Here is a 12,538-nt window from a genome sequence, read left to right as displayed (position 1 = left end):
GAGAGCTCCATGTCAGACCACCAGCTGCTGCCTTCGTCTATCTATAGCCTGTCTGCATGTAAATTGCCGCTGTGAAGGAGGGGGGTACCAAATTATGACTTGCCTCTGGGCGTCTGGGATGAACCTATGCCACTGATGCCGGGACAAGCTTACTGGGACCTGTAGGCCACCTGTAAAAACAGTATTTATGTAACTCATTCATTACTATTACCTCAACACATAAAGCCCAGGGGGTGCAGAGAAGAGCCTTGGACTTTCAGTCTCCATTTTTGAGGGGATCCCCACTTCCCTAAGGATTCCAGCCCTGGGCTGACCAGTTTGAGGCCTGTGTGCCATTATGGCCGGAGGATCCCATGCGCTGTTTCCCACTGCTCTAGCGTCAGACCCCCAGTTGGTTCAACCTGGTTACTAGCAAATAGGGGGAACTCCACATCATTTTTCCCCCCTATTTTCCAATACCAGCCAAGGTTTAGAGGCCTGGGACTGTTTATGAATTTGGAGAGACACTATTTTTTTTTTCTGAATGTAACCATTTCGACAGATATTATGCAAATTAAGCCTGCAATATGGTACCTAAACCTAACACCCCCCTCCCCCCCCGGCTAATACGCCCCGGAATTACCTGGTTCGGGCTGGCGTCTGTCTGTGTTCCGGTGCCAGTATTAAGATAGGCGTCGGTATTTTGACGACTATCGTAAGTCCCGTGTCGGAAATTAAGACTGGCGGCATGAAATCTGCCAGTCTGACGACTACATCCCGACTGCAGTATGTGTCTGGAAATGTTTATGTATCTCTGTGCAATATGTGGCTGATGATGATGTGATGGGCTGTTCTGCTGTATGTGGTCACTGGGCCTTATTCTGAGTCAGATGCATGTGGAATTGGGGACTGATCATGCGGACCATAGCATGTGCCAGGGAAAACAATCAGGGTCTACACTTGTCAGATCAAGTTTATGCACACAGGTGGAATTTGCCGTCGATGGAGAACGCTATCTATAAAATAGGCATTTCTGGGCAGTAAATGGGTAGTGACCATGTGACCGCATGGAACTAGTCCGTCTCATGGGAGTATTATGGGAGTGTATGGCGGCTTCCCTGCTTCATCACAGCATGCGGACAGAAATTGGACACTTGTTTCAGATGGATCTATTCCACCCAGCATGGGGTAGGTTCAAGTTCAAGGAAGTATGTCGACTGCCGTGGCCAAACAGAAAAGCATCCAGGGATGTGTCCGACTCAGTATCAGGCCCATTTATCGGAATGGTGTTCTATATGGTAATGTCCCATAAATGCATAAGTCCTTTAAAGTATATAAAAGAATGCAGATAAATATACAAATACGTTCTTAATAGGCTACCGCTCATGATCAGACCGAATCCATTTCTGTGGGTTTGTGATTCTGATAAATCCTAATACTGTGATTTTGGATATCTTTGCTAAAGATAGTAACTGTTATACACTGAATTTTAGAAACCATATATCTGCAAGATCCCAGGATGTACGAAGAGGTACACTGACCCTAGCTCTCTGCGAAAGCATGTTAAGACCGTACATGGCCCCGAGGCGCACGTTACGAAGAAGCAACGTAATGATGTCATTCCCAGACCAGCACCTAAAGAAAACAGGGACAATGAAGCCAGGAACATGCTGCTTACAGAACACAGTGAGTCTAATGGAGCCCCTAGAGGAAGGGAGGACTGCTTCCAATCCAGGACTATCAAAACTGAGGATGGCATGGTAAGTAATCACTTTATATCCCCATGATACATATCTGTATGCAGCTCTAGGATTGGGGCTTCTGTTAAATATACTGTTGTAAACAGCTGCTTATAAACCTTCTTTGTGCTGAGCCTATTACATTGAGATAAAATGTGTATTTACAGTAAGTCAGTTCAGATGGTGTAAAGTTTAGTGGATATGAGGACTGCAGGAAATAAAGGTGCCTTTGGCGATAGTGTTTATATACATTACCTTAGTGAAATTGAGCAGTGGCTGTAGGGCTGTCTTTCAAAAAATAAACTCATTACTCAGAACCGACCTTGGCCAAAAATGCAGAGTTTATGTGATCTCGGGATTAGTGTTTGGTAAGTAAAAGTTACACACTGGGTTATTTTTGCATTTATTTTGCCTGTTCCAGTTATTCATTGCACTCGATTATCTTCGGAGTGTTTAGACATAGCAATAATACTGAAAAACTGCAAGTGAAATGCAGGTGCAAACTAGCTTTTTTATTTGCATTTGGGAGGTAGCTGTAAGTTCCTCTATTGACCTCAAAGAATTTAATTTGAAGCAAAAGGCCTTTGATCAATCCAGTGCCAATGCAATGCAAATCTATGCAAGAAAATACAAAACTGAGTAAGCTGACATTGGAAACAGTAGGTTACATTGTCAGACCCGTTTACATGTATAGATTTAGTGTTCAAAATATTAGTGAGCCAATGGGGTTTAACAGTAGTGTGTATGATGCCTTATTCAATCTACTAGGTTTTTTAAGTTTGCAAATGTATTCCTGTTGTGCTTGGACAGTTGGTAAAAGTTATTGTGGCTTAGGGACAATAGGGGTGACAATCATTCTGGTTCTTGAGAACATTGAAGCTGACGATCACTACAGTTCTAGCAGAACATGGTGTCATAGAGCGACAATAGTTATGTTTGTGGAGCACAATGTGACATAGAACTGACAATCACTGCAGTGTGTGGAGAGGAGACCAATGTGACATAGAACTGACAATCACTGCAGTGTGTGGAGAACAGTGTGACATAGAACTGACAATCACTGCAGTGTGTGGAGAACAGTGTGACATAGAACTGACAATCACTGCAGTGTGTGTGGAGAACAGTGTGACATAGAACTGACAATCACTGCAGTTTGTGGAGAACAGTGTGACATAGAGATGACAATCACTGCAGTGTGTGGATAACAGTGTGACTTAGAACTGACAATCACTGCAGTGTGTGTGGAGAACAGTGTGACATAGAACTGACAATCACAGCAGTGTGTGGAGAACAGTGTGACATAGAGCTGACAATAACTGCAGTGTGTGGAGAACAGTGTGACATAGAACTGACAACCACTGCAGTGTGTGGAGAACCAGTGTGACATAGAACTGACAATCACAGCAGTGTGTGGAGAACAGTGTGACATAGAGCTGACAATCACTGCAGTGTGTGGAGAACAGTGTGACATAGAACTGACAATCACTCCACTGTGTGGAGAACAGTGTGACATAGAGCTGACAATCACTGCAGTGTGTGGAGAACAGTGTGACATAGAACTGACAATCACTGCAGTGTGTGGAGAACAGTGTGACATAGAACTGACAATCACTGCAGTGTGTGTGGAGAACAGTGTGACATAGAACTGACAATCACTGCAGTTTGTGGAGAACAGTGTGACATAGAGATGACAATCACTGCAGTGTGTGGATAACAGTGTTACATAGAACTGACAACCACTGCAGTGTGTGTGGAGAACAGTGTGACCTAGAACTGACAATCACTGCAGTGTGGGGAACAGTGTGACATAAAGCTGACAATCACTGCAGTGTGTGGAGAACAGTGTTACATAGAACTGACAATCACTGCAGTGTGTGTGGAGAACAGTGTGACATAGAACTGACAATCACTGCAGTGTGTGGAGAACAGTGTGACGTAGAACTGACAATCACTGCAGTGTGTGTGGAGAACAGTGTGACATAGAACTGACAATCACTGCAGTGTGTGGAGAACAGTGTGACATAGAACTGACAATCACTGCAGTGTGTGTGGAGAACAGTGTGACATAGAACTGACAATCACTGCAGTTTGTGGAGAACAGTGTGACATAGAGATGACAATCACTGCAGTGTGTGGATAACAGTGTTACATAGAACTGACAACCACTGCAGTGTGTGTGGAGAACAGTGTGACCTAGAACTGACAATCACTGCAGTGTGGGGAACAGTGTGACATAAAGCTGACAATCACTGCAGTGTGTGGAGAACAGTGTGACGTAGAACTGACAATCACTGCAGTGTGTGTGGAGAACAGTGTAACATAGAACTGACAATCACTGCAGTGTTTGGAGCACAATGTGACATAGAACTGACAATCACAGCAGTGTGTGGAGAACAGTGTGCCATAGAACTGACAATCACTGTAGTGTGTGGAGAACAGTGTGACATAGAACTGACAATCACTGCAGTGTGTGGAGAACAGTGTGGCATAAAACTGACAATCACTGCAGTTTGTGGAGAACAGTGTGTCATAGAACTGACAATCACTGCAGTTTGTGGAGAACAGTGTGACATAGAACTGACAATCACTGCAGTTTGTGGAGAACAGTGTGACAGATAATCTCTGGGGTTCATGAAACTTTGGTGATATAAAACTGACTTTGTATTGTGGAACACCACTGACAATCTTTAAGGTGTTTCTCTGAAAAAATTCTGAAATAAGCTGACAATTATTGGGTTTCTTGGAGAACATTATAACATAGAGCCGACAGTCATTGGTGTCCTTGGAGCCATTATAATATAGAACCAACAGTGATTTTGGTTCAAGGAGAAAATTGTGGTTCTTGAAGAACATAGTGTTGTTGAGCTGACAATCATTGTGGTTATTGGAGAAAATTGTAGCGTATGACTTTATATTGATACTTAATTACCAATAGTGACCAACATTACCCATTCTGATAATGTCTCAGTAATGTGGATTAATACGGTTTATTGCACTTTCAATCCTTTACTAACTGCTCATCTCATTCTTTCTGCCCCTCTAACACCTTCCTAAGGACAGACCATATCAAGGTGAGAGGTGTGTATACTGTGCCCCATACCTGTATGGGGGAGTGACTGAAGGATGTCATATATTTCATAATGTTTCATCTGTTCCAGTCTACATTATCTAGAATAAGCAACACGCCACAGTCAGGTATAAGTAATGCAGAATAAGAGCACATAGTAAGGCCAAGTTCTCCACAAATGTGGTTATCTACAAAAAAAGGCAACACATATTAGTATCTAGTACTGCCATATATAAGCAACATGAAAACAATGGCATATGCTTCACAGAGTCGCCTTGTTTTGTGGAAACCTTTACTGATATTCTCAGCATGTTCCTTTCCCGGACACTACTCCTAGCCAGGTGGATGATTTGTTGGCTGTGTGTTGCTGCTGTTCTCCAACTACACAAAATACATGAGTATGTTGTACATTTGTCATTGACCACATACTCTCTGCCTCTCAGATGCAGTCCAGTCCTGGTGGGCAGTCGTCATGCAGCAGTGAGCCATCTCCACTTGGCAACACCAACAACACTGATAGCGGAGTAGAATTAAACTTACATGGTGAGGGAGGCCTGGGAGACATCTTTGGTTTGGAGGATACTGGCTCTGTGGTGGACTCCACCGTCTCCTCTGGTAATGCAATGGTCGGCTTGCAGCTCAGAAGACAAGGTGGCACCACAGTGCAGAGGCTGGAACAACTCAAGAAAGAGAAACTGAAGACATTGAAAGAATCCTGCTCATTCATGAATACAGCTCCACCCACGAGGAACACCAAACTCCCGGCCATCCCCGGAAATGGTGTGTACTATGAGATAGGAGGTATTTACTCAGATTCAGTTGAATAGAATCTGTTATCAGGTTGTACATGGACTATTCATTCATTTGTGTATTTATTACATAGATAATAAAAAAAAAACATTCTTCCTTTATTACCCCATTTACTAGGAGAGAGCACTCATTATCTGTTAGGCTCGTCATATCGTAAGTGAATGTGTGTTGGCTACCTAGGTGATTAATCAAAGTCTGTTTAAGTATATCAGTATAATTGTGGCTCTTTGGATTTATTTTATTGACTCTCCAGATTAACCACTTTACTGACGTGATGGTATGGGATGCGAACGCAGCAAGCTGTGCTTCAGCTCACAAGATGTGACCGCACCGCCCTGCTGTGTTTTTGATGAGGAAATTTGTTCTACACATGTGCAGAACCGATCTCCTCTGACTCCGCGACTTTCCTGCAGACCCAGCAATTTCTGGCAGGTTTTGCTGGAAAAATCGTCGGTTAAGTGGTTAATTGTGAATTCAGAGGAACATTTTGAAATTTCTTCTGATATCTCCTTTCATTTGCAAAGATACCTATTTCATGAATTTCTTTTAAAAATCAACAACTAGAACAAAATGAGACAAACTATTGGTACATTTTGTTGCGTTTTTATGGGTACGGGAAATGATTATCTGTATTTTGTTGTCTTTTAGGCTTTTTACTTGACAGTATTGGTGTCCCAAGTGGTGTGAATACAAACCCAAGAATCTCAGACTTGTCTTTGAATGATATCACCATGCTGAATCAGTTGAACGAGAGACGTGACAGTGCCACAAGCACAATCAGCTCTGCATACACAAGCCGCAGATCCTCAGGGATCTCCCCAAATTTCTCCAGCCGCCGTTCAAGTGAAGCCTCACAGTTTAGCAGACGACAAAACAATGGTAGCTCTGCAGATTCCTATGATCCTATTTCCACAGATGCATCTAGAAGGTCTAGTGATGCAAGCCAGTGTAGTGGATTCCCAACACTTCTTAATCTAACTCCAGCTCAACAGTATCGATTAAAAGCCAAGTATGCAGCAGCAACTGGTGGCCCACCACCAACTCCTCTCCCCAATATGGAGAAAATGAGCTTGAGAAACAAAATGTGTCTGCTGGATGGGTCAAGCTTTTCCCTACCTGCTTTCAGACAGCCCCCTGGCCCAAGACGATGCAGTGATGGCTCTGGTAATGCTGCAGTACCAATGTATTCACATGAGATTCCTGGGCACAACATGAGACGTGCTAGTGACCCAGTAAGGACAACAGCAGGAATCGAAGGCCAACATCATCCAAGGGTTCAGCGTTTCCACAGCATGAACAGCATGAATGCATTGCATCCACCACAGATTATGGAAAGAAGAAATGCAAGTCTTCAGCAGTATACTCGCTCAGACAGTAGCCTTCATAGACACATCTACTCACCGCGGCCACCCAGCATCAGTGAGAATGTCATCCTGGAAGGCATGTCAGCTGATATGGACATTACTGGTGGAGATGATGACCTTGTGCTGCCAGACGATGTTGTCCAATATATTAAATCTCAAAATAGAGGAGCAGCAGAGCATAACCCCACTTCTGATTTTAATAATCAACCTCCAAATTTGCAAAGCAATATGAAAAATTACTATCAGCCGACAATGGTTCAGTGTAGGTCTGCTGGGCCTGATACAAGTGGGAACCTCCAAGCCTTCGGAGAAACTATGGATTCATCTGAGGTGCTGAAAAACAGCATGCCTGTGCAGTGGAATGAAGTCAGCTCTGGTACTGTAGATGTCATCACTGATGTGCCAAAACAGCCTTTTGGCCAAGGGAATTTAACAGTTGTACAACAGAAACAAAACTTCGACCAATGTCAAAATTTCATCCCACATACATTTCAGGCTAATCAGAATAACATGACTTCAGTACAGCAAGAGTTTGCGCAGAGAAATGTATTTGTTAATGGACAGAGGTTTAATTATTTACAGCAAAGGCAACAACAGGGGAATTTATATCAAAATGCCAATTCTGATTTAAACCAACAGCAAAGTTATCACCAACACAAGGCAAGAGTAGGTAATAAAGGGCAGTGCCAGCTCTCAACATCCTCTAATGTGTTAGAAAAAACTGGACTCCACATACTCTCTTCTCAGAATAACGCAATGAATAACCAACGCATGATGATGAATGGCAATCGAGAGGTGGTGCATGGAACAAATACTCAGAACTATGCAAATAACTTTTATGTAAATTGTGAGAGTCTTCGGCCACCAAACTCCTACACCAACCAGAGTCGCCAGAATACGTTCAGCTCTCAGCGTTGTGACATGGGGATGGCTGATCAGGTAGTGAATAATGCAATGCTTCAGCCAAGACCTCCACCTGGACCACATCCCCCTAACAGACAAACAAGTTTACAATCAGGGCATCATCTCACCTGTATGAGGAGCCCGCACTCAGTGACTGAGCATAGTCCATGTCCACAGACAGCAGAGGCAACCCCGAAGAGAACAAGTGAGGAAGCTGATCCAAAGCAATGCATGAATGTTAACGAAAATGGTCTACTCTATTACACTGGCCAAATACACATGTATGAACAGAATGGCAATTTTAATGTGAGTAGGGACTGTACAACCAGGCAGATCCCCACCATGCCATCTCCAGGTGTCAACCAGGTAACAAGCACTGTGGATTCGCAAGGCCTGGAACACCCATCTGCAATAGTTTTTGATGCTATGTTGGATGATGGAGACCATTCTAGTCTCATGTCGGGAACCCTGAGCCCTGGTCTACTGCAGAACTTCTCCCAAAACTCTTCTCGCCTCACAACTCCTAGAAACTCCCTGACTTTTCCCTCTATCCCAGCTGGCATAAGCAATATGGCCATAGGTGATATGAGCTCCATGCTTACAACATTGGCAGAAGAAAGTAAATTTCTCAACCTCATGTCTTAACAAGAAGCACAAGTCAAGAAGGCAATTTTGTTTGGGATCTTGTCCCTACTGGCTACAGTCTATATATGTAGGACAATCTCCAGTAAATTGTTATGACTTCATTACAGGACCATGTGACTTGCAAAGCAAGTAAAACGGATCCAAGCTGTATTTCAAGTTGTAAATTGCTGTCTCCGAGAAATTTCCAATGTCCACTTTCCCAATTGCCCACATCCTATCCCTGATCCAACAGGATGTGGCCTGTAAATTGCCAAAATAAACTTTTTAAAAGAATTTTGCAACTTCTGGTGCACAGGGAAATGGTCTAACCTTTAACGATACCCAGTATTGAAGGGACTCTGACATTAGGCCTTAACCTCAAACCGCTGCTGTAATAAGCAATAGGAAGTCTTAACATTAATGTGTATGGGCAGATCATGGGAAAACTGCTGTTTATCAGTGCACTGACTATTCAAAATAACATTGCCAACAAAGCCTCAGTGTTGTTTACATCTGTTTGTAAATACTCAGTACATGGATTTTTTCACCTTTATGAAGCATGGAAGTTTTGTATGTTTATATGTTGTGCCAACTCATTCACATGTCATAAAAAGCCATATTGTATGTTATACTGGAGAAATTCTCCATGGACAGTTAGCTGCTTGTCAGAGGCTTGATTTATGCTTCATCCAGTTACTGTATGGTCACCATTATATAGTTTCTCCTTTAACCTCAGACTGCTGAGCAAACTTCATAGTATTATGACTGTATTTTCTGCACTCACAGGTCTAGGTTTACAGAAGCAAAATGTATATCTTTTTTGTGACCTGTCTTTTCTGTATTTAAAGGGAAACTGTATTTATGAATATTAGTCTTTATTATTGTGAAAGGCTAACTTAAAGCAAACATTGAAAATAAGTTTATGAAAAAAACGTTACCAGGAATACAATGTACTGGGTGGATTTGCAGATGTTGCTGAGAACTTGTCATGTGCTGTGGAAACAATCAGAGCTTAGGAAGTTTAGTGGATGATGTCCCCTTATAGAGCCACAACAAAATGAAGGCAGCTATGAAGGTTTTTGGAGCAGAATATGCACCATAAGATGTAATATTTAATTACTGCATAAAACACAGATTGAAGGAGGGTTTAGTGCACCAAGAAGAGGAGAAATAAGCAGGCAATATGGAGGAAAGGCAGGAAATACTCCACTCTTTCCTCCATACTTGTTTTAATACATAGATCCTATAGAGCTTTATTACATATAAATGTATGTGATGTTTTCTATTTGCAAGAATAGAAAATGTGAATAGTAATCTATAATCTAAACATGAATGGATCCATCTTTTCCGGCCTCTTTTCTCTGTGCTTTGTGTTCTCTTGGCCTAATTTACAGCCTACAAAATGGCTAAGATGCAACAAAAATACTATTATGGGGATATTTGCACTTTTGCATCTAGAGCAGGAATGGCCAACCTGTGGCTCTCCAGCTGTTGTAAAACTACAAGTCCCAGCATGCACGCTTCAGTTTTGCTATAAGGGAATGCTAAAACTGTGGCAAGGCATGCTGGGATGTGTAGTTTCACAACAGCTGGAGAGCCACAGGTTAGCCAGGCCCGATCAAGAGCATGTCATATATTTTTTGAATGTGCTTTTATTGGGTTGCTGAAAGGGGCATTATCATTTGTACTGCGAAAAAAACACTTGAATTTTGCATCAGCTCTGATCTGGTAAAGACCTGGGCCCTCATTCAGAGCCGTTCGCTATTTGCGGTCGTTCGTTCAAAAACAAGGGGTGGCTATTCAAATGATCGTTCGCACATTGCAGTCTGTTCACACCTCTAAGTCTGAACGAGCGAGCAAAACATACGCTTGTTTATTTGATAAAAACGCCCCCTGGCCGCTCGCACCATACGTCATGTCCGCTATTTATTAGATTAATCGAGTACATCGTACAGCGTATGAACTGCTCGCTATTCTTGTGGTTGGTTTTTTTCAACCGCTATTTTGCGAGCAGTTCTGAGTTTAAAAAAACCAAGTGACGTGGTCAATGACGCTGCTGGATTAATTATGCACACCCTTAAAACGCCCGTTTTGACCTTTAAGCACGCCTGCGTTCGAATTCCACTCCCCCGTTTTCAAGCACCTTCCCCTGTTACCACCCACATACGCCTCATTCTGTCACTCAAAATAGCAGGCACTCGCTATATAGCGTACAAACGATTTTCGGCCGCACTGACTGGTTCGCGCATGCGTACTAAAAACCGTACGCATGCACAGATGTGCGAACATCGCTCGGAACTAGCGTACTGCCGCTAACAAGCGGCTCTGAATGAGGGCCCTGGTCCCATCTTAAATGTATTGGATACATTTCGCACATTCTTGTTGCACTGGTAAAGATCACCTTTCTAGGTCCAATTCGGCCAATGTAAAGGTGCCCATCCACTAGCAGACATGAAAACGACTGCATGATTATGACATTGTAATCGTGCAGTCGTTTGTCAGTCTGTGATGAGCCTGCACTGTACGAGCAGTCGTTCAGTGCAGGCTCAACCTGACGTTATTGTCAGGTTGACCAGCATGTTTGTAAGATGATAGATGTCTAAACGACCAGCGGGCACGCGCATCACTGGTCGTTTTAGAGATTTTTACAAACGATTTATGAACGATTGAACGATCGTTATCGTTCAATCGCTCAACTTAATCGTCTAGTGGATGAGCACCTTAAAAATATACAAGTAATAAAGGCAGCCCCAATGTTATACTGATTATTAAATTAAGCTACAAATAACTGTAAACATTAGCAATTTAGCAAATAAGCAAAAGGGTTTAATCTAATGAAAGGGGATACTGTACAATTATAGGAGATTGGACTTGATGTGAAGTTTCCAAATTTGCACAGTGCACACAGGTTTTTTAGTCTTCCCACAAACCTTTGCACACCTGGGCTGATCATTTGGTAGGCACCTGTGCAAAACTAAAGTGATTTGTGGTGTGTAACCAGTATTTCAAAATAATGTCCTTTTAAAAAATACCTTGTGTAAAGTAGGGACCAATCGCAGCCATTCACTTACCATCCACATAGAAATGGCAACTTTGCTGTAGGCTTAAAGTTTTCATTGTATAGCTGAATTCTATGGGGTCCATTTACTAAACCTTGGATGGAAATGAACGGAGATAAAGTTCCAACCAATTAGCTCCTATCATTTTTCAAACACAGCCTGTGACATGGCAGTTAGGAGCTGATTGGTTGGGACTTTATTTTCGTTCACTTTATCTCCATCCAAAGCTTAGTAAATAGACCCCATAGTCACCTACATACTTGGAGCTGACTCTAGTAATATATAATCACTATTTGGATCTTGTAAGTGAGATAAGGAGCACTATGTTAAAGCAGCGGTACTACTTACATGTAGGGCAAAGCAAGGAAGCTGGGTTCAGAATCAACTGATCACCTTTATACATTTCCTTTCCATTGTTTACTAATTGTTTCCTTTCCACTCTGACCCACTCTTATTTCTTTCTCTCTCTGTGATGCGATCTTCAGTCAGTTGAAAGCAATTTATTTCATCCTACTGCACAACATTTGAAAATGATTTTATGTTTAATCCACAAGTTTGTTCAAGACTAAAGGTAGTTGGAAAAAAGCTATGCTTAACTTCTCCGCTGAAGCTGGTTACACACTGAGACGATGTCGGCACCATATAATTTTTTACTTCAGAATTGGATTGACATATCAGCCGCATCACTCAGTGTGTACAGCCAATATGCGTGCTCCCGCAGTCGCATGCGGTATTGTCCAGTCGGCTGTGACTCACGTCCACCCTGACGATATCGCATAGGCCACATTGCAGGTAATGAAGGACGGAACGAGGGTTCGTTCCATCTTCATTACATCGTTCTAATGTGTACCCAAAGTACGATATGTTGGGGCGACATATCGTACTGGTACACATCTCTCAGTGTGTACCCGGCAATAGCACCAAGGTACAATTAGTAACTGGTCTTATTTAAATGTATCCATGTAAAATAGCAACATTTGTAAATATCATAGT

At 42.5% G+C, this 12,538-nt stretch overlaps 1 protein-coding gene across 1 annotated transcript in view; it reads left to right on the top strand.

Annotated features, from left to right (window-relative positions):
• The window catches only part of GLI2 (GLI family zinc finger 2), a 240,405-nt gene extending 230,461 nt beyond the window's left edge, over positions 1–9,944 (top strand). The window contains exons 12-14 of the mRNA XM_088473666.1: positions 1,473–1,739; positions 5,229–5,565; positions 6,244–9,944. Of these exons, the coding sequence (XP_088329792.1) occupies positions 1,473–1,739; positions 5,229–5,565; positions 6,244–8,507 (2,868 nt within the window). The 3' untranslated portion in view covers positions 8,508–9,944. The remainder of the gene's footprint in view (positions 1–1,472; positions 1,740–5,228; positions 5,566–6,243) is intronic.
• Positions 9,945–12,538: the final 2,594 nt, after the last annotated feature.

The sequence above is a fragment of the Taudactylus pleione genome, unplaced genomic scaffold, assembly GCF_031769625.1.
Source record: "Taudactylus pleione unplaced genomic scaffold, aTauple2 ptg000138l, whole genome shotgun sequence".
NCBI classification, from domain to species: domain Eukaryota; kingdom Metazoa; phylum Chordata; class Amphibia; order Anura; family Myobatrachidae; genus Taudactylus; species Taudactylus pleione.
The sequence above is the reverse complement of the archived record's forward strand: the minus strand, read 5'-3'. Positions and strand labels throughout refer to the sequence as shown.